Raw genomic sequence first — 26,676 nt, 5'->3', positions numbered from 1 at the left:
GGTGCTACTTTACAAAAATTCTAGATTTACCATACTTTGCTGAAAAAATGTAATAAGCAAGTCTACCTTTCCACTTGGAAATTCTTTGAATTTCACATTAATTCTGCTTCCTCCTACCTTTTCCTCTCAATTTCCGTTATTACCCTTCCAAATGGATCCACTGGGTCTTGGACTCTATGTGTAAACTCAAGGAGAGTTTTCTTCCAAACCTTGCCAAGAGAACTCTGTTGCTTTCCCTCTCTCTACTCGGACAATTAATAGATATCAACTGCAGACACACTTCATAACTAATTCATACAAGGCTGCATGGAAGTTCATTTTTTCCTGATTATTTCTCCTGCTCAGTTCTGAATCAGGTAATGGTATATTTTTGAGAGCTTTACTGTTGCACTGCACACACCCAATACCTTTATGAAAAAATCTCAAAACAACAGAGAAATAAACCAACTACTTAAAAAAAAAAAAAAAAAAAAAAAAAAAAAAAAAAAGGGTGGAAGGAAGGTTTGGATGGAATTGACATTTTCTAATGAAAAAAATCTGTTGTTAGAAAGCAGGAGGTTTCCAAGTGGAATTATTTGATATCTCTGAGGCAACATGTAGCAGACACAGCTTTTCTCTTTAGCAGAAACAACCCTATCCATTCACACTGAAATATAGAGACAAGGATATGGATTTTGTAGACTAATGATCACTCAAAGAACCTTGCAAAAAGCCAACTCTTTTCACTGCAAATGTCCGCAGTAACCAGTGAGGCTGTTCTGCAGAGCTTGTCTCAGATTATGGACTCGCAGCTTTTCTTGACAACTTTACCACCATCAGATTCCCCCAGTCAATCACATCATGTCCAACTGGGAACTTCCTCCCCAGATTGTTCAGTTCACATAAAAACTATGCCTGAACCTCAGAACAAAGTCTAAGATCACAGAACAAAAACAACAGTTACCATATTTTTCTTTTTTCTTTTTTTTTCTTTTTTGTATTGTGCTGCATGAAACACTATGATTGCTTTACACATTTCAGAGTTTTTTCTTTTTCTCCTACAATAAATGTGGTTTCCTTGAAAAACAAAACAAACCTAACAAACAAACAAACAAACAAACAAACAAAAACCAAAAAAACAAACCCAAGGACATTCAGGAGAAAAGCATAATAATTCCAGTATGCCACCAAAATTTCCTCAAAAAACACCAAAAGCTAACTGAAGTTCTGCGTCCTAAAGGTCATCCTTTCTACCAGCAGTCAGATGTATGTTCAACTTATATCTGTGGGGGAGAAGAACTTGCTGAAAAATCGTGAATTCTCCAAATTAAATAATCTAATTTCTCATTTCCAGCAGCATCAGTTCTACTCAGGTTCCAAAGTTACTGTTCAGAACAACAAATCTCTTTCACCACTCCCAAAACAAAACAGTGAAACTTATGACTTCATTTCTCCTGAATTTTCTACACCCATCCCATATGAACAACGCAATCTGCAGTAAAAACCAAACAAGAAGTTAAATGGTACCCAGAAGCTCTGTTTAGTGATCTGCTTCCCTCTTCCCCACCAAAGCCTCAACCAAAAGTAACAATTAAATAAAACCTGCGAAGGTTTTGTTAGCAGATTGCAACCAAAAGGAAAAATTCTTACCTTGAAGCATCAAAGCTGTCATAGGATCCAACCGTGTAGTGTCTAAACAGCTTCTTTGTTCTATCTGATCGTGTTTCTGCACAGAGAAAAAAGAATTTTCAATACTTCTGTATTTCTTAATCAGGTGCTGAAGTATTTGTTTATATACCCTCACAGTGAATGAATGCAGTTTCAAGGCATTTTGGAAAAAAATGTTGACTTTGGAAATATTCTTTTATCACATCAGACACATCAAGTGAATAAAGAGAACTTCTTGGAGATCATGAATCACATAATTCACAAGTTTTAAAGCTCCACTCACATTCTCAGTGGCAAAAACTTTTGCATCCAATATTTGGTTCTTTTATAGCCAAGAGGCAAAATAGAAGGAGAAAGAAAGAAGAAAAATCTGCAAGAGATGTCAGAAAGGTTGGGAAAACAGCCAGAATATGCAAATCAATAATTTTTGCATAATTACAGGTTGGTCCTCCAATGAAATCACCTTTGGTTTGGCTAAGAGACATCAAAAATCAGATAAAAAAGTTTCTGGTTTAGATTACGACCATGAAGGTCTCATCTGCACAGATGAGAGACTCTCCATGGAAGGACACCCTGGCACAATCCCAACAGATTTTTTTAATTCTCCAAGCCAGACAGAGCCCTTAAGGCACAGCACCTCTGTGGCTTTTAAGGATGGTGCAAATGACTAAGAGATTGGTGCTGTTGAACGACCAAGGACAAGACTGCAGAGAGAAAAAGAACATCAGAGCAGGACAGAAGGGCTTTGAACACAGCCAAGGAGCAGGAGGAAGTCCTGCGAGTCAGACTTTCGGAAGAAGGGTGGGAAAAATATTTCCTTGCTTTAACTGGTGCAACTGACATGTAATTGGATCATGCCCCCAGCTGGAGGCATGCATCCAAATACATCCATAATACAGAGAAATTCCAGCTGGAAATGTGCATGTAGGTTGCAGTTGTGAAAAGACCAAGAAACTTATTTCTTCAGAGCTGTGCATCAATTGGCAAGGTCCAAGAAAAGCAGTACTAGGGAAAACCAGAAATATTTATGTCTATATATATGTTGCAGAGACCAGTCAGACTCCATCCTACTGGATGGCCAGAGAGGGAAAAATATCTCTATAATATGAACCCTACTTGACACTTTAGTTTATTTTGTCCCTTTGTCACTCACCTACAATGTGTATTTTTTGCCTAAAAGGCCTTTTCTTTAGCCAAAATTCCTGCTCCTACTGCACAAATTGCAGTCTGTTCCCCACTGAGCAATATTCTTTTTTTATGCCATTCTAAAAATCAAAATCTCAACCAAAAAGAAACACAGAAAATCATAGACCTGGAGTCCACTCTGAGTTTCCCCCTGGCCCGTTCTTGGAAGTCCCTAAGAAATGATTACAAGAACTAAATTATAATGAAGAATATTTTGAAATTTTAAAGCAACTGCTTGCGCCTTAAGGAGCCAGATGTTCCTCCTGCAGAATCTGTTTTCTATAGCACGATATTTCAGTGCTATAAGAATACAAAGTGGGTGGGAGGGATGGGAAGGCACAGCAAGACAGAGAGCTTTGTTCAGCTCCTTAGGATTGCAGAGCCAGCACTCTTCAGCTGCAGCTTGGATCTGCTCCCCAGTTCTGCCACCCCTCTCTTTCTCCCCACTCCTGTGTGTGCAGTCAGGGATTCTTTGGGAAAACAGAAACTTTGCAAGGCGCTGAACTCAAGCCTAAGTGACAGTTTCCCAGGCTGCTGTGTTAAATTCTTGTCCTAGGTTACAATCTAAAGATATGCCCAAAAGTATGTGTTCTATTACCATCTGCTGAAACCAGGTGGGACAGAGATTCTTATATCTGTGGGAGATATCCTCTGCTAATGGGCCATCTGTTAAAAACCAGATGGGGCGATGTTCTTTATCTTTCCCATGACCCATCCTTCCTCCAGGGAGATATGTTCTATTAATGGGCCATTGAGTCCCACTGCATGAATGTATATCATCTCATTGTGAGATGCTCCAGCCAGGGGGAGCAGCCAAACATTTTCTAACTAGATAAAAACTGAGATTTGGAACACCAAAGCAACCCTTACCCACTGGTTTCCAGAGGACAAGAGCTATCAGGATCACTGACAGGATTTATACAGGATCACTGCTTCAACAAGACCATTTCATCTGGACTGCTAACCACCACCCTAACTAGCAGGGTGTCAGGCTGTATTCTGACTCAGTCAGTGGTTTTTCTTTTGTACTATTGCATGTATTTTATTTTTCTCTTTTTTCCTATTAAATTGTATTTCTGACTTGGAGTCTCTCACTGGTTTTGCTTTCAAAACCACTGCAGTTCCCTAATTACCTTCTTTCTCTCAGCTCCAACTCAGATTCCAGGCTGCCCTATTACACAGCATAAATACACACATCCAGGAGCAGGGGGGAGCACCAGGAGTCTGCCATCAGAATGAACTGGGGACTGAAAGAGGAAAAGGGTTCCATTCCCCAACTTGACAAAAGAACACAAAGAACACATAGGCAAATGCCTAACAAATGCTGTTCTGAATTCAAGCCAAATATAGCATAGTAACGCTGTTATAGGTATAATAGCACTATAATAGCACCAAGGGGTTAGCTCCAGGTTTCCGTGGATTTGTACCCCTTCTTGTATCCCAGGTTTTCTTAAGACCAGTATTCTTTTTAAAAATGCTTTGCAGCAAGATAGGACCACCTAAGACTAACAACCCCATCATAATTTAAGAAGCTTTTACTCACAGAAATCTTGTTAGCATTTCTTCTTAAACTTGGCTGCACAGATTAGAAAGACCAGCAAGAAGATATGGACAAGAAGGTCTAGAAAAAAGTTATTTAGCTGTTTTATTTTAATAAAGATAATTATATTAACGATACTGCATATTTACTGAGAGGAACCTCTGTCACCACAGATTAAAAGTCACTACATCAAGCTGTATCAGTTCAAAAATCTTTTCTAAGAGGCAGAATGAAATATCAGGTTTTGCAAAAACAGTCCCATTTCATTTACACTGACAGAAGAGAGAAACATTGGGATATCACTTGAAATTTCTATATCTTTTGAGAAGCCCATGTTTTACCAGAGTAAAATACCATAAGAACACAATAATTTTTTCCTGGTCCATTTTCCACTGAAGCCAGTGGAGCTGCTGCAAAAATAAGCTTGTGGCCTGGTCAATAGTGGCAATCAAATAATAAAGCCCCAGCTGTTCCTTTATTAGGATCATTTATTGTTGCAGACATCTCAGTGAGCAACAGGCTCAAAGCCTGCCCTTCCAGAATGTAATTTATAGGGTGAGAAGAGGGGAGAGAACTGAGAAAGTGTAGGTGGAAAACATTTCCTCCTTTCTCCACCTCAGGAGTGGTGAGAACTTCCTTCCAAATAAACGTAGGACTTCCTGTAGATTCCTGTCTGTCTTGTAAGTGACCACAAGACTCCAACAGGTCTTGCAGGCATTATCAAAAACTGAAAAAAACACTGACATGAAAAGCAAGAATTAAATGTTGGACATTAAACCATAAAGATTAGGCCACTCATGCCCTTTTTCAGCCCATGTAACAACTGTGGGCCTGCTCCAGCAGCCAGCTCAATTCCCACCCTGACACTCCTGCTTGGAGTAGGTAGCTGACATATTTGATATTGCTTTGGAAGGGTAAAGAACTAGGAGGGGGAAATATCCCCAAGCAACTCTCTCCATTGCTTGTCTCCTCCCTGCTGCTCCTCGCAGGGCATTCCTGCGCTCCGTTTCCAAGGAAACTGCGCGGGAATGCTGTGGCAGCGGAGATGCTGTCAGAGCCTGCCAGCACTCTAGGAAAGGTTCAGACTCATGTCCACACCACCAACACAGGAAATAGCAGTGGAACAGCAGGATTTGTGCTGTGATACTGAGAGGCAGCTGAGAGCAGCAGGTGCTCCCCAGCTACTGCTGGTGGGTAAAGGTGGGTTTTATCCCTGCCCCAAAACATGCAGCTTTTCCTTCTTCCTTTGTTCCTGCGCAGTGATAGCCATGGGAGATGTTTCCCTCCCAACAGACACTTGCAGATGCTCTTTGTCAGGACAGTTCAGGTACAGCTCTCTGCAGGTGCAACACCCAAAACAGTGGCAGAGGCCTTCCCTCTGCACCTTATCCTTCCTGGGGGAAAAAGCCCTTTCCCGAACATTTATGTTGAGTGTTAGACCAGAAGTTTTAAAAAAAGCTGATTCAAAGCTGAGGAAAGCAATATAATGATAAAGTCAGCAGAAATTCACAATTCAAGGTCACTTGTGCAGCTTTGCAACAAGACAGGCATCCTATCTTACAATTTTTTCCTTAAATTGATCCAAATTTGCCCATAAGGAAATGTGGAGAAAAAGTTCATGGGATTGAAAACATGCATTTTCTATCCCAAGTATATCCAAAATATCTGCCTTACAAATGATGCTCTAGAAAATAATCACATTAAAATATAAAAATATTTTCATACCACAAACTGTGAAGCCTCAGTAATTTATTTTACTTATTCCCTTTTCCCCTTAGAAAATGGACATTCACCAGAATAGAAACTGGATTTTCTACTAAATATGGTATATTAAAATGGTGGTAAGTGTGAAGTTTTTTTAAGCCTGTGATACAATTGTTTAACATGACATTTCTTATTGCTTTCTTTGAGCATTTCATTTGAGCCATAGGAAAGATGAAGTTCAGGATCCTCCTCCAAATCATGTAGAGTAGGATTATGGGTTCTAACAAACGTACAAAAAATTGGATGAAGAAATAGAAATGGAAACTTTCTCTATTAACTGTTTGATCATTGATTCTGATAAAGGGTTATAAAAACTCTTGGGAGTGAAATCTGCAGTTATGTACCACCCAAGAATTCAGAAGAAACTACAATTATCTTTTTCATAGCTTTGTAAATCTGAGGTTATAACATTGATGCTTCATTTGAAGGGATAAACTGTGAGGATCAACAGAAAAGAAACATATGATGAAGGCATTATAAATGGTAAATTAATGGAAACCTTTAATTCATCGTTCACTTTCTTCTGTTTCAGTCTGTGGATGATCCCAGTGTTCAGTTGATGTGATGTTCTCAACCAATCTTTCTTTCAGTTAAAGCTGAGAAATAGCAAATCTTAACGTGATTTTTGAAGTTTTTCAGATTTAAGAAAAAGCACAAAAATGTCTCGAGGACAACTTGACTGGAATAGCAAATCCTTGGACATCCTCCTACCTTGCCTTTCTATTTTTTCCCCTCACTAAATCTTATTTTCAGAAAAAGAAAGGAAAATTGAGTGTTGATTCCCTCCTTCATCCTTTAGAGGAAGATTAGGTGGAATACAGTGAATTTGCTTACCCACGAAGGATGCTGAAATGGCTGATCAATGGAGTGAATCAGCAAGTTTGTTTGCAAGAGAAACCTTAATAACTGAAATATGCAACTTGGACCTGCTGAAGAGGCAGATATGGAACAGTGTTTCCCATGTCATCAGTTTCCTCTTTAACAAAAAGCTTACTTGAACCTGAAAAATAAAACCCCAGCAAGTATTGTGGAAACATTTGCTTCTTACTGTCCTAACAAATTTCACCAGCTCTTTGTACAATTCTGGAATTCTGCAGCTCCTCCCTCATTTGCAGAATATTTTCAAAATGTGGTAATAGTCACTTGATACTTTCCTAAGTTCTTCTGTTGTGTTTCTGAGGGTCTCCATTCCCTTTGCCCCTCATTTCCAACCCATTTGTGGCAGTTCTGTGTCCATGGTTTCAGCTGGTGCAGAGGATTAAGACACTCAGTGTATAGGACAGGCACAAACACCTCTGTGTGATCTCATCAAAGGAAATTAATTGAGAGAGGAAAGATTTCTTTCCCCTCTTTGCTTTACAGAGTAAAATGCATCTTAAAGTAAAAGAGTAAAGAGCTTGTAAAAAGCTGGATGTTGACCTCAGAGCTTCTATCAGCTGAACATAGCTTTGTTCACATGCACCTAGTTTGATCCTTGCTGAAATACCCAGCTTTTACAAAGTCAGGCCAAAACAAAGCAACTTCAGTGCACTTTGCCCTAACCTTTAATTGTGGCGTGACAATATGTACATCTGTCTCATAAAGACCAGCTCTCTATGTCAATCTCAAAGTGCTCCTGTACACATAAATAAAGGCATCTTCTTTTTCAAATTCAGAGAGAACAAAGTCTTGATGAGCTGCCTGCTGGCACTATCATCTGTTGCAAATGTTATTTATCCAGAAGGTCAGGATGGTTTGTTCAGTCACAAAGCTCAGGTAGTGTAATGTTCCAGTTCTTTAGAACTGATTCAGGGTATGAATGCTTTTAATCATAAAATCTTATTTCACATTTTTTATCCTTCCAGCAAATAGTTCAAATATTTCCTGCAAATATTAGTGTTCCCACTGATGGCAGCAGCATAACCCAAAATCATGGCCTGTAGCAAAGGGAGGGTGCCAGGTGAAACCTGGCTTAGTGACTTTGCCTTGATACAGTGACTTCATATTAAATTTAGGGAATTTCCATTAGAGGATTGTGAAGGAACTCTGCATTTGCTTGCGTGCCAGAAGCTGTGATCTGCTCAGCATGATAGGGATTGTTCCTACCTGAGATGTGTTTACAGCCCCACAAAGCCAACCAACTGCTTGGGAGAAGGTCATTGAGCACTCTGAGACAGAAAGAACAGATGGGGAATTATTTTGGTCTGAGTAAGGAAAAACAGGCCCTGGAAAGCTATTCTTCTATTCAATTTCAAAAATCATTAATTTTCATGTACAGCAAGTTTCAACAAGAGTTATTATGGACTTTTATCATCAATGGTGATACAAATGTTTCCTCTCAATTTCCTCCCTTACAAGAAGCTTCATTCAAGTCTAAATCTTCACCAGCTGTACTCAGGATCAATGATGTGTCAAATTCTCTGTCTTCAATAATAGATACAATTTTGAATACATAAGAAGCTGCTAAGCATGGGAGATACGTGGGAAGTTCCTAGAACCTCATGATCTATTTCACCACAGCACTCCCTTCTCTTTTCCTCTGCCTTGATTGTGCATGTGGACTTCTCAATCAGATTTTCACTGTAGATAAAACATGACTGAAACCCAACTGAGGAACATTTTGCAACTTCCACCATAAGGGCCTCAGATTAATGTCTAATTTGATGTTATAACTCCAGTCAGAAGAGCAAATAGCTCAGAGCAGGATGTTGCTAAGCAATGTGGTGCCCAGGTTTACACAGGACCAGGGAGGAGAAGATGAGGGTGAAACAAGAGCTGTGGATGAGGTTGTGGAGTGTGCCATGGATGAGGATGGGAATGTGGATGGGGATAAGGATGTGGCTGAGATGTGGATGTGGGTGTGGGTGTGGGTGTGGTTGTGGGTGTGGATGTGGGTGTGGGTGTGGATGTGGGTGTGGGTGTGGATGTGGGTGTGGGTGTGGTTGTGGGTGTGGGTGTGGATGTGGGTGTGGATGGGGATGCAGATGTGGCTGAGATGAGGATGTGGAATGGATGTGGATGTGGTTGTGGATGTGGAAGTTCTCTGCTCAGCAGGAAGAACTTCTGTCTTGCCATGCTGTTGCATGTGTCTAAAATACAAGATTCAACTACAAATTCAAATATACAAAAGAAAAATTACTTACAAACACCACACCACTTTTAACAGGAGTACCAGACTTTAGCAATTGAACTTGTGGTGCTGTATCAGAACATATAGATATGGTTATGTAGAGATATAATAAAATAAATAACATACATAAAATATCAAAATTTATAGATATGGTTTGAGATACTTTGCATTGATGACCGGTAAGTAACACAATATTCAGAGCCAGGCCTCATGATAATTAATTTTCAAATAGGAAAAATTATCATCTTTGCTTGGAGAGCTTACTCCTAGAGAACCTACACCAGTGTTCCAAATAATTAAGATGATTGCAGCAGGAAAGGAGCCAAATCCAAAAATATTCTACTTTTTAAAATTTATGAAAGGTACTTGCCCTTACAGCTTTGTGTAGATACATAAAGGCAATTACTTTAAATAAATACATTTGAAAATCCATGTTGCAACCTTAAACACTCCTGGAAATTAGAACAAATTGCTGAGAATGCTGAGAATTTTGTTTTCTAAGAAAGCACTAAAAATCAGATATTATATGTTAGGCATATAAAGATTGTACCAGATATTGAGAAAAGCAACAGTACTGTGAAAAGTTTTTAGAAGTAATTATATTTTCCAGGTATTTAGTGATGGAAGCCATATAAAACCTTTCCATTCCTGCCACTAGCACTTCAAAACTCAGTGATCCTTCATTAGAGCTCCACATAACACCTCCAAAATGAACTCCATTCTTGGACCTTGACTTTCCAGCCAGATTCTCACCAGCTTACCTGGAGTTTGGGTGCTTCTGCATCCTCACAGAGAAAAACACCCCAGACATTTAATTTCAAAATGTACACCTTCAACTACACTCAACAAGTTGAAGCTTGTTAAGAAATGTAGGATTTGACAAGCGTTCCAAATTGCTGCACACAACATGCTGCTGGCAATTCCTCTTCCTTTGCAGAGAGTAGCTACAACGAAAACCCCAAACCAAGCTGACCACAACTGAGAAGCCTTATTTTGTACAAGGCTCAAAGCCCACATCCCTTCAGTTCCACGTTACACCAAGAGGGTTTTTTTTCCCTGCTGCAGGTTTCCATGGAAATGCATCAGTCACTAATCTAAATAAGTGCGGCTGAAGGACGCCTGAAAACCTGGAGCAATTACGCATGCTATTAGAGGAACAGAATATGATTCAGCCCAGCTATTAGAAATGTGCTACAGCTATCACTTCTATATTTTGTTGCAGTGTTCTAAAAACAATAGTGCCTTCTATTTTTTTAAACCCACTCTTTTGCTTCTTATAAGAGGGAGAAAAAAAAAAAAAAGAAAATGCAATAAAATTACTTTTAATGTAACAAGCTCACAGTGATGTCAGACAGTAACTGTTGCAAAACACAAATGGAGTTGATGCCACACTTTTTTTTTCGCCATGAAAATCCACAGGACCTGAAAACTTCTCTCTGGTCAAAGAGACTTCACTTGAGTCATTTTGATGAGTAATAAGACAGTGAAAGCTTTGATCTGCATTGAAGGGCTAATGAGCCTTAAAACGATTGATATAAATATAATTTCTGATCACTACAATACTGAACATCCATGTGCAACCACAGCACACAGCTCAGGCACAGCTGGGTCTCCACTGATCACAGAACTATAGGATCATGGAATCATTAAGGTTGAAAAAGCCCTGTCAGATCACGGAGTCCAAATGTCCTCCCAGCACTGCCAAGGCCAGCACTAACCCATGTCTGCAAGTGCCACATCCACATGGCTTTTAAATATCTTGGGTTCCAGTACCAATGTTCCAATGCCAGGCAACTCTTTCCATGAGGAAGCTCTCCCTAATATCCAGCCTGAACCTCCCCTGGTACTACATGAGTCCTTCCTCTTGTCCTATCCCTGTTCCCTGGGAGCAGAGCCTGGTCCCACCTGGCTGGCCCCTCCTGTCAGGGAGTTGAGGAGAGCCAGAAGGTCCCCCTGGAGCCTTTTTGCCAGTTTGAAGCCCTCCCCGCTCCCTCAGACATTTCTGATACTCCAGACCCTTCCCCAGCCCCATTCCCACTGCTTTGGACTCAACCTGTTCTTACCTCAATTACCACAGGCAAGTTTCAGAAGCTATGAAACAGTGAGTATGCTGGTGATTCTGAACAAATGTTTTGAGAGTTATTTCAGACTATCTCAGCTTAGTGTTACTACCCTGTTATTTTTCCAATTCCCCTTACTCTTGAAGAATGAGCTGATAAAACACTGGAAAAAATACAGCTTTTAAATTCTAATGTCAATTTTGTCAAGTTCTGCTCGTCTGTGTCACATTTTGCAGAAAATATCTCCCAAGTGGTTGTCATTCTATATAAAAGCAAGGTGACTGAATAAACAGTGCTGCTCCAATGTCTGCAGCACAGATTGGAGATGGGCTGGCTGTGCTACCTGTGTGTACACCAGCAATGTGCAGTCCCCATGCCAAATCTACTTGAAATTAATGCATTTTCTGCCAATAAACACTGCAATTAGACCTCAAACAGGAGGAATTGAGGAGGAGGAAACACACTTTTGCAGGAAAAGGCCTCTCAAATGATTAATGTGGTATTTCTAGACCACAGCTGAGCACTCTTGATCTCTACTGGGAACATCTACTGAAGGAAGCACTCTGGAGACAGAACTGGGGTTGCACCTGCTTGGAGTTCTCCTTGCTGACATCAAGCCATAAAGTAAATTAATTAGGTTCATATTCATGGGATGTAAAAACCAGAATGAGGGGCAAAAATGGGAGGGAGCATAAGTATACATTAAGAACACTAAAAGATCATACTAAAAATCAGCGTGAAATATATATATTATCTTTTCTGTTAGCTTTTGGTTTGTTAGTTCTTGCAATTTCACTTAATGCCTTTTCTTCATCTGCTGAAGTCTTCTCACAAAGGAGCAGAAAGTAGGTCTTCCTTTTCAAATCTGACAATCTTTTATCTACACCTCAAGCCAGACCCTTTCAAGTTTCATTTTTCACCACTTAGTTGAATCTAGATTAAGAATTCATTTTAAATGTGACAGTAAAATTGTTTTCAGAGTTAAGATTTTTGAGTTCTTTGACAGAAACTGAAGAAGTTTTATTTATAACACACTTTGAAAACCTCATGAATGGATCACTAGAAAATCAGATGGCTTTTAATTGTGCACTGGTTAAACTGAAGCGTGGTTTGTCCAGTTTTCTCCAAAATCCAGTGAAGGTTTTAAAAAAATGTATGTTTTTATACAAATTCAGAATAGTATCTGAACATGCAATTGTAGGATAAATACTGTAATATGCAATAATGCAATTAGAATGGAATTTTCTAAATAGAAGTGAAAATCATCCCTGAAATGGATCACATAAAAGAGCAGATTATTGCTGTGGGTCAACACTCATGAAGCTTCTCCTCAGAAAAGCTTTGAAATTTAGAGAATGAGGTATATGAGGCACAGGGAGTGCAAACAGCATCCCAGAGACCACAGCAAACGCCAAAGGCAGGCAATAAACCTGGATTAAAGTTGGGCAGCTGAAAAAGCACCTGAGCTTTAAGCTTGTACATTTAATGATAAAAATGTACATTTGTTTGATTGCTACAGAAATGTCAAAATCCATTTCCAAGGTGCCCAAAGGTTACAAAAGCAGGAATGGCAAAACAAACTTGCAATTTCTACATGTTTTCCGCAAGCCTAAATTACTAATTCTTGGAAGCAAGCAATGATATGGAAATCAATTCTCCTAAGACTGACATATTCCTGAAACTCCATTATGTACCCTGCTAAATGCCTATAAACTATTAAGAGAAAAGGAATTATGGTGCATCTTTGTACTTATGAGATTTTTAGTTATGAGATTTGTAGAATGTTATAACTGAAGAAATCAAACACTCTGGGTGTTTCTTAAAGAGAAATTATGTAGAAAGCTTGAACCTTTCAACTGATATACGAAAACTTCTAAAACCACTCTCAAACCTGCAACGTGAAAATGTGAAAATACAGGCTTGATCTTTTAGAAGCTCTTATATTGCAGACTTTTTTTGCAGACTCTCAAATTTGAATGGAAAAGGGAAATGAAGAGAAGTGGGAGAGATTGTGAATTTGTGAATTTTTGTTTTGCAGCAGTGTTTCAAAAATAGGATGCATTTAATTGAGATCTCTACTTAGTAGGTTTATTCCTTTGTTAAAATGTAATTGAGTGTATTAAGCCCACCTGGATTAGCCATCCCTCTGTGCTTCATAACCACACTCCCATCTTCTTTCCCTGCTTCTTCTCCTTTATCTCCTTCTCACATATAAATTGCATCTCAGGATATCCAAACTTAATCCATGGAGAGGCCACACAAATCTAATCCTCCAAATGTATCATTAAAAAAATCCCATTTCATTATTTACCCTAATCCTGCACACAGACAGCACAAGACATAATCACCTCACAGTGATAATGACTTGCACAGCTTGAAGAGTTCTTTTGACACTCAGAAAGACCCAACTGGTTAAACAATCACTCCTTCATGCATCACTGTCTAATTACACTTCACAGGACTGCTAGAGCACCTCAACTTATTGGCATACACCACCAGCATTTCAGGAGAAAATGGACAAATAACTGCTTTTAGATAATCTCCTTCCTCATACATAGCCTGAATTTGACAACTTGTCACCTCAAGAACATTATGATGTCAAAATTTTAAGATAATATTGTTTAAAAGAAGAAGCCTTATCTAGAAATGGGTAATGGGAATGAGGCAGATAAAGGTAGATTTGGCATTCACAGTGTGAGATTTAGAGTCAATTGCAATTCTGCTAGCTTTAGATGCATTTTGAACTGTTTTATTGGCCTGCAATAAAAAAATAAATGGCAATGTTGTGTGTTGACAGCAGCAGCCCAGCTCCACTGAGGTGTTTTCAGGACTGGGAATCAGGGTGCTCCTCCCAGAACCAAAGTAGGAATAACACTGATTTTTAGAAGATTTTTCTCCACAAAATGTCATAAACTAAAGTACTTCTGGCACATATCAATTTCTACTCTCTAGATACAAAACACTCAAAATAAGTAGGAACTAAAACAACCTGACTTCCATCCAGGAATACTCTAGGTAAAGCCAGCAATCCATCATTTCATTTTAACAGTGTTTACTTTACTAAAAACACTTCAAAGATTGGAGGAGCTTTTTCCCCCAGATGTTGTGCTGAATGCCATCTGTTTTATTCCTGAAGGAATAAAAGCCATCATACATTTTGCTTCGAGACAAAGTGAAGCAGAGTGGTCATTAGCCAAAAAATGTAATGAAATGGACTTCTTTACCCAAAACATCGGGAAACTAGAAATGAGAGGAAGAAAAGAAAAGGCCTGATCAGCTTTGTGGAAAGTGCAAAATATAGAGAGGAGAAAACCACCCTCTAAATTTTAGAAATTGAGTGTAATTTAAATGTATATTTTTGATTGATGAAAAATCCCAGAGGATACTTCCCAGGCTAAAGCCTCTCCTGTTTTATTTTGGTTCTATTACAGAAACTACACTTATGGATCTATTTTCTTCCTGCGCATTATCAGAGCTAATAAATAAATTTCCAAACTAAACTTTGATGAAAATTTTGCTCACTGGAATTTTTGTTCCACTGCTCAAATCAACATTTCAAGCTGCCCTCCTCTGTAAGAAGGAGAAGAATGTCTTACTAAAGACATTTTAGAAAACAACTAAGCAGACCTAACTTGCTTTTGGTGTTTTCAGCATCCTGAAGCAGCAAGAACCACTTGGAATAAGCAACAGCAATTAGAGATGATGAGATCTCCTGTCATATCCACACATCAATCTGGAAACAGAATTTAGCTCCAGATTTATTCAGCTCGGCAGTTTGCAGCTGCAGCCACGGACACAACCTCAGAATGTGATTCCTCCCCTTATCACAAGGGAAGTTACAGACACTGGGAAGCCTTAAATGATGCCTTTGATCATCAGAGGTCTCAAAGACATTCCCAAGATAATAGAAGTTGATTTTGTGTTATTTCTGCCCAGTCAAGCACAGCAGTGATATATCCCATTCCAATCTGTTTCCTAGTTTCACCCAGTCAAATCTTGTGTTGCTTTCTTCCACGCTTTTTTAAAGGAATTCTGCAGCAGTTCTTAATTTGCAGAGTTATTTGCCCACTGCACAACATCCTGCATGGCCATTAAGTAGCTATTAGGGTTGTGTACTTTACTTTGGCATTTATGTTGCACATAAAAAGATTAAAGGACCATCAACCACTCTCTTTTCATTTAATTATTTCTACTCCACTAACTATATTTCCAGTACATAATGTCAAATGATGGAATCTTACTACGTTTAAAAACATATTTATTCCTAGTGGGCAATACTATAAAAACACAACTGTTTATTTTAGATCACTACAACACAGATTTGCTCTGAGTGCTTCCCAGGCCACAACAGTTTTCTCTGATTAACTCTTCCATGATTTATCACAGAGAAACATATACATATATACATATACATAACATATACAAACTATACCTGTGTAAAACCCACAGAAGTCAACCACTCATGCTTTCACACACAGAAGCTGTTGGAAACAACTGCAGCAGCAAAGTTCATGTGAATTTTCACTTTTACACCATCGCCCTGGTATAAGACATTTAATCAACATTTATTCATTTCTCTCAGACATCTTTGGCCTCATCTTCAGTGACCTACTGTCCTGCAATATTTGTATTTCTGCCACATTTTCTCCCCACACTCTACATCTGGCCAAATATGTGGAAGGACAAGCCACAGTCATTGTCAAAAATTCCTGAATGTTATCAAATCTCCCTTCAACCTGCTCATACCTGAGCCCCCTGTGTGCCCACCAACACTGCAAGAGAAGCTTAAGCAGGTTATCAGAGCTTTTTGCCTCTGACACCTACACCTTCTGCATTTCTGGAAAACATAAACTCCCTTAGTTTTATTTTAAAGTATCTCTGAGTACACTCCTTTCACAAAAGGGGAGTGACTGTAGGCTCCTTGAAAGGGGCTGGGAGTGAAGCAAACACACAGGGGGATGAAGACAACAAGAGTTATATTTAACAGGTTTAGAACTCACACTGTTCTACACCACTGAATCTCTGGCTTATTTTATGTTAAATGAATGCATTTTTATGCTATTACTTTTCAAATAGTTTGCATACTGCTGGGGTAACAAATCTGTCATGTAGGTAAGATAAAAAAACAGTCTCTGGACCCTGCTATGGCAACCAAGAGGTCTGAATCAAAGAGAAGTCCCTCATGGTGCTGACAATGATGAAACAATTTGGGTGATGGATCCTATAGCATCATGGATATAAATCCATGGCAGACCAGCTTTGCCATGGGGTGAAAGGAAACAGGCAGCTGACACCATTCCCAAAGGAATCAACTTCTTTGCGAAGAGTGCAAGAGGAGATTTTTAACAGCACAGACCATTTATTGAGTGATAACAGTGATTCCTGTTCTAAGGATCATCCTATAAGAAATTCAGATGAAAACACTGGGTAATCTGTGAGTGACAGATCCTTCTTGCAGTGTGAGAAAAAAAATAAAGTAAAGACAAACAAAAAACAAAACAAGCTCTAGACACACAGACAAGCATTTGGGAGAAGAAGTCTGCAAGAAAAACTTTTCTTAAATACACCTGAAGGGTTATTATCATGATTTTACAGAACAGCTGCATGTAGGAAAAAGAAAGTGTCAATAGCTTGGAGGATTCTAAATAAAAGATGCAAGCCATACTGAGTTTGGATGACATAGAAATGTTTATTAAACATTTTATTGCATTCAAATCCCACTCTCTCATAGCCACACAGTTCCTTCTTTGGTTTAGGAGGATTGCAACCTACTGAGTTACCCTCACCTTCAGCTGGTTGCACGTGGAGGGTGGGGGGCTGGAGCCACCAGAGGGAACGGAGGGGCTGTCCCCTCCCTGGGAGCTTCCCGTGTGGGATGCAGGGATCAGTCAGAGGGCTGATTTGGTGGTTGGCATCCCAGGTGGCCAGTGAGAGAGTTGTTTCATTTTCATAAATCACATTGGCGGGGATGGGCCGCTCTCTTTCGGCTCTCCACAGGTAAGGTGGCTCTGGCCGGGGCCCCGAGCCCACCCGCATGGCTCCGGGCTCTGCCCTGCCCTGGTGGCACTCGGCTCGGCTCGGCTCGGCTCGGCTCGGCTCGGCTCGGCTCGGCTCGGCTCGGCTCGGCTCGGGTCCCCTTTCACCCATGGCCGAGCGGGTGGACTGGGGAGCCACCAAAGGCTCTCCCTTCCCCCCTCCACCCCACCCGTTCTGAGAGCAGAGGCCTCCAGCTGCCCATGTGCCTTCTTCACGTTCTGGATACAATTTTAACTCTTTTAATGCCTGGATAAGATTCTCGATCTCCTGAGCAACCCTGAATGAGAAAAAAAATAAAGCATGGAGTCTACAGAAGTCAGTGGAATGAAGATAAAGTTCCTGATGGGAAGAGATTGAAAAGATGCAACTGATGAGTAGCTGAAAACCTTTTTTTTTGTGGGGCTATAAGGGGACTGTGACTTCACTAAAATTCCTTTAAGCTGTGAAATATACTTGGGGAGGTTTAAGTGCTTGTAAGGAAGACCTTTTTACTTTGAGGAAATGGGGCTCTCTGTTTTGGGACTGGAATATGAACAGAGACATTTAATAGAAAAAGAGATGAAGAGAATTTTGTGTTTCAGCAGCTTGCCTTTAAGAGTGGTACCCCAAGTGTGTAACATAACCCATAGCACAGCTCTGGAAGGACTGTGGAGATAGGAGGAAATTCATGGTTTTGTAGGTCCAGACCGATGCAGACTGTGAAGGTGAAGACACTCCCTAAGCTTAAACCAAAAAAGGGACTTTTCTCTCTAGAGTGAGCTGAAATGATTATTTAAGTAGATAACTGACTGAAGTGTTTTCTGGATGTTGTTAAGAAATGTGGAATGAAGGAAAGGGGGAGGAGGGAACAATCTAGGAATCTTATTCTGAATTATATTTGTGTTATTAATAAATTTTTTCTTATACCCTTTTAAGTTTTTAACCTTCCTTGTCTCTCCTCCTCAATCCCATCTTTAAAAGAAATTATAAAATTGGCAAACCCAAGTCCCACCGTGACAGAAAGACATAAAGATTACCTTCAAATCAAGAGAAATTAGACAGCAGCTTTTATGTATTTCTGTATAAAAATATTTAAAAGTATCTTAATTTGTAAGGATTAGAGTGCTGGACATATTCTTCTTTACTGCAGAAGTTGCTTTGGCATTAACGTGGAAATCCTTGCTGGTAACTGCTGACTAGTTTCCTTCAGTTTTAGGCATTTTCAATATGAGATTTTATCTAGAATATTTCCTAGAGATTGATTATTGTCTGTAAGGAATATAGAAAAAACCTCACAAATGACAGATTCCTAGATCTGCATTCATACATAATCTAAAAATTTCCATAGATATTACCTAGAAAAGTATTCCAAAACGTTTACAAATAATTATTGGAATTTAAGATCAACCCCATTGCTCAGAAAGTTCAAAAAATACAGAAAAATGCTTCCTTCCTTCCTGCTATCTTGCCATGTCCTTTCTTAAGTTTTTATATCTAGGCTGAAATAAGAGTGAACTGAAAAGGCTGAGTACAAATGAACCGTTAGAGATGATTTTCCGCTAAATTCGGTACCCAAAGATGCCATCTAGTGACCACATACTGAATGCAGGGACTGCAACCAAAAACGCGGCTCAGAGCACACACTGCACATCAACGGTGGGGGGCATCTCCATCACTCTGTGCCTGTGTCTGAGAAGCAGAAGGGTTAAGTCCTTAGCCAGGGCGGATTTATTCAAGGACATCCCTTGGCACATCTGTCACTCCTTCCGTGCCACAATCACTCCATCCGGAATGGGGCTTCTGTTTCAGGGAACATTTCTGGCAGACTCATGTCCATGTGAATCCACACACAGCAGAACACTGAGGCATTCACTAGGTCCTGTCTGCTCTTGCTACCCACACATATGAATATTGACTTCACTTGGAAAAAAAGTAATTTTTGGTTGACAGCTGACAGGGTCAGAGCACTGGCTCTGGTAGCATGTAGAATACAGGCTGGGAGAGAAGGATGCTAATCCCAAATTTTGGTGAGCCAGGAATATAGGACCAAAGCAAAGAAAAAAACCTCACTAGTGTTGGCTCTTTGGAAAACTTGAGTCCAGTCTGACTGAAGAAAGTTTCCAGCCAAGAGAAACTCCTTTGCAGCCTTCTCACCCTTGATGATATTGGCTCTTAGGAAAAGTAAGGAAAAGCTTTTGCACAGTATCAGGTGCACACTAGTGACCTTATCCTGAATTTAAACCAGGACCACAGAAGAGCTGTACACATCTGCAGCATCCAGAAGTCAAATCAGAGAGTGATATTCAAGTTTGGATTGTATCTTTTTAAAATTCTGCTACTGTAGGGCAGGGCTGTAATCAGCACATTCAGGATGTAGGAAGGCTTTTGAATATTGATATACCAGATAAAGTTACCAGAACAGTCCCATTTATTGAGCTCCCAAACAGATGCTTCAGATTTTAGGATACTAATGAATTGATTTATGTAACACAACATATTCACTTCAAGAAACCCTGACTTAAATATTGTCATCAAACCATTAGATAGCTCATCAAATGCATGTAATAACAATTCAGAACATGTTCTTGCTTCTGAGATGCTGAAAAACATTAAGCACCAGGTCATGTATCATGCACATTTGGAAGATAATCTATAGGGTATCTTTTACTTTTTTTACTTCAGACTAGCTGCAAGAAAATAAGGAGAAAATCCAACAAGGAAGAGAAAAATAAATAATAATCATTGGTGCTTTTGTATTAATATGAATGTATGATCATGTAAGCAAAATGTTTGAAATATACATGGCATATACACACATCACAGGAGGGAAAAACACAATGTTATATAGTGCAGGTTTCAGAAAAAGTATTTAAAATATATCTTTCAACACAAAGATTTTCCTCAAAAAAAAAAAAAAAAAAAAAAAAGAAGAACCCAACTGAAACCCAAACTACTTTAAAAACAGTATACATTGCAAACTAGAGCTGCAAAACTATCTTTTATCAGCAGTGTTGCAATTTTTAAGTGTCCTAATGCTTCATATCAGCCACATTTCAGAAAAAATGTAGTTTAGCTCCAGTAAAACAATCAGTTCCCAGGAATTCATTGGCCTTTTACATTTATGAATAACAATAATGTTAAATCGTAACTCTTCATATGTGTTTGGGAAAACATTAAAGCCACTCTTCTGTGTTTTAGGGGATGGGGTGAAATGAGTTTCTTATTTTCATGCTCTTTCAAGTGACATATTGTCCTTGGGTGACTATATTATGCAGGAAACATATTTGCACCCCTTACCTTAAAGCTTGACTATAAGGGACTACATGGGCAAATTTAATTTAATTTAATTTAATCTATGAAGTTAGAATGAATTTTAAAAAAAACTAAATCAGAATGGCAGGGATTGTGGCAATTTAAATTCACACCTGCAGTTCAAACTACTTTTCAAGCCACTCACAATCTTTTAGTGAAGCAATACTCTTGGTTATCTCAGTCTGTGTCTGCCAAACCTGAGCAGATGATAGGGCTGGGGGTGGGCATGCCAGACTGGGAATAAGTAATGTAATTGTTATTATTATTAAAATCATATTAAGCAATATTCAGGCAATAATCACTTCAAGCTGATTGATTGCCATTCAAACCTATCTGTTGTTGTGGCTAGTGTGGTTTCTTTGTACTTTGAAATGAGAGCTGAAAGTCAAACCATAAATCTGCCACTTAGTGACAGGTTGCATCCTCCAGAGCCTCACCTATAAAAGATTTTTTCAGAGTTAAGCTGCAAGTTTTGGTTTAAAATCCAAAACAACCGCTGTTCTCCCAGATGCTTCCCAGAACAAGATTCCAGCAATCAGGGATAAGTGGTATTTTAAGCCTACTCATTTCAGTGCCTGGAATGTAGTAGTCTGTTTGGTCTCTCTGAAACAGGAGGATTATTAAGGGAAAATCCTTGTCAGGATGAATCCTGTTAGAAAGCCCAGATCCTGTTCCGTGTGTGCATGACAGTACCTGTGATCATACTGCCAACTATTTTCCTTCTATTCTACCAACATCTTGGAATATTAGATGCTTTTTCAAGCTTGTCCCTCATAAATAACACAACTTGAAATTTATCCCTGTTTATAAATGTACTGGAAAACACTGTGAGAATCCCAAAATTACATGCACTTATTGACACATGAAATACTTCATCAATATTGTTTCCATATAGTACAACCTAAGAAAGTGGATAGTGTTTTTCAAGGCAAATTCTTAATATCTTTTGATTCTGAGCAGATCTGATGGTAGATTCTACATGCTGCTTTGTCTGTCACTCGGGTCAATCCAGAAGAAGGCTAATCAACTATTTACTATTCTTTACTTTTAAAAGATTCAGTAATACATCTTAAATTGAATCAAAAGAGCCTTGCAAGAACTTTCTGAAGTGCTTGGCTGATTAAGTATTTGCAATTAACTTTAAAATGTGATGAGTTGCAGCATCCTCCAAAGTAAGGTCAGGGTTTCAAAAAATTCTAAAGATTTGCTTTTGAACAAGAATATATATGATGCATTTCAGTCTTCCAGCTTTGTCAACAGGGTGAAAACCCACTGAATCTCCAAATCAGGAACTATGGGGTAGCTCATTATAGTTCAACTTCAGTATTTTTTATTTTCAGAACTAAATGCTAAAACATCTATCAAAATGAATACTTAAAAACATCTTGGTAGAGGTGAAGCTTCTCATTAAATAATCAGTATCACCTGCATTTATTAGGCAGCTATTAGGACATATGCTAATAATCTCAACACCTGTTTAGTAAGGAAAAGTTCAGTAATATTTAACAGTTCTCTTCCCAGACACAGCATGATTAAACACAAGTTCAGGCTCAAGGTTACTTGGACTTTAGACACAGCAGTCACTATTTTAGGATCAATTTACAGACAGCTTTACACACAAACTAACCTATATATATATATATTTCCCAGGTTAGTGGCAGCATTACAGCATTAAAAACACTTTTACAAACACACATGGAGAGAAGCTGGAGGTAGTGGCACACCAAAATTCATGGCTCTAGCAGCACTTGCAGCCACAGCAGCCACTCTGCTCCCCAGGTGTGTGTTCTTCCCTGCTTCTCAGTCTCACAAACACTTCCCACCTTGAGCTACTCAGAGGAATGGAGCCCTTGTGGCAAGGTCTGGGGCTGTCTGTGTGTGCCAAGAAGTGTCTGTCCTTCCCAGCACTCCTGCAATCTGCTTTTGGGGAGTAGGGACCTGAGGACATCCACTCCTAAGAAAAGCCTCCCTCTGCTGCAGCAGAGAGGAAAGCAGCAGCAGGGTTTCAGCAGGAAGGGCACCATCCCACTGCTGGGCTGCTCAGGAAACACAAAAACTAGGGTTACCCACCAGGGCAATGATGATACCCCTTTGACAATCATTTCCACCTCTCTATTTTCCTACAGACCCTGCTCTTGCCCCCACTAAGCAACACATTTGCAGGAAAATAATAATTTTCTTTTTTAATCCGTCCACCTGCTGCCCAGAATACAGGTAATACCTCGCCAGCTCAGCCTGAAAATGGTAATTCATTTATAATCAAAACATAAAAACAATGAGGAAGAGTAATATAGGGAGTTCAAGCACCCTTTTGAAAACAAAATACACCCTTAAGATTTGTTTTTTAAAAAAGAAACAAGAATCTTGAATTTGCCCTTCTCTGGGGCAAGCTCTTAGCAAAAATCTGTACATTAAAAACATCTTTTGGTTCTTGAAATAAACCAATTCAGGCATTATTTCTCCTGACAGTCTTTTGTTTGCTGCATGTAGCTGTGTCTTGTCCTCAGATGATAAAATCTTAGCATGAAAACGTGGGGATTTGGGGAAAGTGTCTTGGATTTTCCTGTTTATATTTGCATTTTTCTCTCAAACAGTGGCCTAGGGCCTCAAAGTCTCCTATGAGATCAACCCAAAGGAGAGGTTTGATCCTGGCAAAATGAAAGCAAAAGTACAATCTGTAAGGATTTACAATCAGGAATGTAACTATTTCCCTTCTTTTTAAAGCCTTGACTAACAAATGTTAATTTAACATCTACAAAATAGCTTTGTAACTTACCTGACAGACAAAATATGAGACAAAGATATATTTCATTTCCTTCAAATACTAATGTGTTGTACAGAGTATCCAATATAATTACTTTTATTATTTTCAGGAGAGTAGACAAAATATAGAACTATTTTCAATGTCTCTCTAGATAGCACTAAACTAATTCTTGATGTGCACGAAACATAACTGCAGGCATGGAGTAAAAATTGTTGTATAATTAGAGTTGAATTAGAGTTGAACCCTTTTCTACAACAAACAAACAAACAAACAAACAAAAAGCCCAAAACAATACATTGAAGTGCTTTTTGCTTGTAAATCATCCACAAAATCAACTTGATTTTCACAACCACATTTTATATTTGTGAATTGTGAACTGTCTGGAGGGTTGAGAAAGTTGATGGCATCGTCCATTTCACTTCAGGAAGCAAAGCCCAAGTTTTGAACTCAGCTACAAACACAAAAGTAGTTTTGTATGTAAATAACATAACCAAGTTACACTACTACTTAAAATTCAGTCAATTTTGTGAGCTCACAATTGGGAACATTCACCCAGGTCTGTCTGTTTTACCTGAAGACCAATAATCTATTTCTGACCCTAGAGTGTCCCTTTAGTACTGATCTATAAAAAAATGAGCTGAGCTCTCTAGCAAGGCAGGGAAGCAAAAAGCAGTGCCATGATTTCAGAACAGAATATGGATTATCTGACAGCTGCTCTGTTTAGGCATCAATTTCCTGGTCACCTCCAGAATTGCCATTACTTTAAGCATATGCTCCATCATTTTCCTTAAATTAAGAATTTTATCTCAACTGGGGAGTGTTTCAAAGAGTTTTCAGCCTCTGTTGTCAAGCCTTTTATCTGAGCCATTAAAAAATCAGAAGGGAAAAAAAAAACAGCTCCAATGTGTCATTTAGTACAGCAGAAAAAAAAGACCTATCAACACTTTTGGAATATGCACAGATCTAAGGCTTGCCGTGCTTTTTTTTTTTTTTTTTTTTTCCCAAAGTTGCTTTTAAAAGCCATGTTAAATGTAATGAGTTAGATGAATTACCTAATTTTATTTAATCCTGATAGGTAGCCAGAATGATTTCAACAGAAGTTATATTCTGATATAAATAATATTTACACAGGTGAATCAGAGAATCCTAGTTAAACAGAATTTCAGGGGAAAAAAAAAATACATGTTAAAGTAAAAGCTATTGCTATTAGAGAAAACAAAAAGATCAACTATAGTTGATCAAAGGTTCATAAGATATTACAAAGTATCACTAATTTAAAAAGAAAAAGGAAAAGAAAACAATTAGTATAGACATATTTGCATTAAAATATTTATTCTTTATGAAATTTGAAAAGCTCCAGAATTCCAGGAGGTGAAAGCTATGGATTTTTGTCTGCTAACAGTCATTAAGATCCGCCAAGTTTGTTAAAATTCCAGTAGCTCTATACAGATTTTCATGGGTTGACAAAGCCATGTTAGATGAGTAGTTTCCACAAGAACAAGTGGGAATCAAAAAATTAGGTATTACTGCTAAGTTTTTAGCACATTGCAGAACAGTGCTGCTCAAATTCTGCCACAAGCTGAAGTATTTTCTCTTAAACCAATAATTGGGCTTAAATTCCCCAGGAGACTCCATCACTTCATAAATCACTCACTTCAAGCTTTAACTTTTGGCGCTTCCACAGTAATTTGTAACATTAGACATGTCTGATGTCTCTATCTGCTCTCAGACTTGAAAATATTCCATAGGCTGTGATTTTGAACAGAAAATGGGAATGTATCACTGGAAGTAAAAGGCATAAACCATGGTGGTAAAGCCTCTCTTGAGACATCCCTCCGAGTTTGCATTTTTTCGACCCTCTATGGTGTGACAGATGATTTCTTGAGGAAAAAAAAATGCAAAAAGAACCAGAAGAGGAAAAACTCCCCATCTGCATGTCCGATTTCACACAGCAGCAATCCCAGATGCACTGGAAATGTTTAGTTTCCTACCATGTAACTCTCATTTTTATATTGCTATGCAATTTATTTTTAGCCTATTTCAATGCTTTAGAGAGTTGTGCTGCCCCTTTCCAGCTGATTAGAGTTATTCCTAAGTGGCTCTTAGCAAGTATGGAAATGGGAGTGAAAGGAATGAAGTACATGTCAGCTGAGCAGTTCAGACAGTAAAATATTAAGAATTAAAAATTACTTATTCAGAGATAAGCATGCAGACAGTCTACAAGCTCTAGACATAGACTTGCGCTTTTTTTTTTTTTTATTTGAATAATTTTTTGAGGTTTTGGCTTTATGCTGCCTTCAAAACTTGGACAAAAGATGAAATTATTATCATGGAACCCTTTATTTTACTCTTCCTTCAAAGCAGACCTGTACCATTATTCGATAAATGGGTTGGCAGACTCAGTCTTCCCAAGGACTTCTAACAAATACTCCTAATAGAGTAAGAAATCTCTATTGCATCTTCCACAGAAGATCAAAACTGAAAGAAGGAAAGGCCTTTTGAGGCACCTTTGGCCAGAGAAGATGTCCTGCAGGTTATGTCTCCTTCCCATAGCCAGCCTGCAGATAAAAACAGCTCTCCAGTTACCTCTGCCTCCCATTTCCATTATTATTGAGTGATGATTCATTTCAGAGCCTTTTCCCAAACTGCTGTTTATCATTACTGGGAACACAAATGCCTCACTCAGCAAAGCTAAAGTGCAGAAACTTGCTGAGGTTCATTCTTTGAATTTCCATTACTTGAGACAAAAAAAGTGGGGTTGATTTACATCCTCAGTTATAGAGAGTTGTCAGAATTAGTTGATTATTACTGCACCAAGGTCCTATGTCAGCTGGGCTTTGTGGACTGGCTTGCCAGCACCCCACATCTAGTTCTTTGCATTGTTTTTTTGTTTTTTTTTTTTTTTCTTTTTTTCTTTTTTTTTGTTTTTTTTTTTTCTAATATCATTTTCCTGCTGACTGGTGGAGGAGAATGCAGTTTAAGCAAAAATATGGTATATGGCATATTCTTGATCTTTCTAAAACATAACTCAGACACGGAATATCTTTGTGTATTATCACTGTGTTGACTGTTGTCATCCATTCCCATTTTTTTAATGACAGATTCCTCCATGGGAAACATTACATGGCAGGAAACCACTCCTAAAAAGATAAAATGTTTCAGAATCCCGTGAGCCAGGTGGTTGGTTGTGCAAAACACAAAAGCAAGGCAGAAAAGAGTATTTCAGAGGTCAGAGCTTTGGACAACATCCTTCAAGGCAGGGGGACTGACTGAACAGTGT

The 26,676-nt window shown here is 38.8% G+C and overlaps 1 protein-coding gene across 1 annotated transcript in view; it reads right to left on the bottom strand.

Annotated features, from left to right (window-relative positions):
* Positions 1-26,676, bottom strand: part of SHANK2 (SH3 and multiple ankyrin repeat domains 2) — a 274,142-nt gene that overhangs the window by 129,543 nt on the left and 117,923 nt on the right. Inside the window, 1 exon segment of the mRNA XM_079307962.1 lies at positions 1,630-1,705. Within this exon segment, the coding sequence (XP_079164088.1) occupies positions 1,630-1,705 (76 nt within the window).

The sequence above is a fragment of the Erithacus rubecula genome (genome assembly GCF_903797595.1).
Source record: "Erithacus rubecula genome assembly, chromosome: 6".
NCBI classification, from domain to species: domain Eukaryota; kingdom Metazoa; phylum Chordata; class Aves; order Passeriformes; family Muscicapidae; genus Erithacus; species Erithacus rubecula.
Note: the sequence above shows the minus strand (reverse complement) of the source record. Positions and strands in the feature narration are given on the sequence as shown.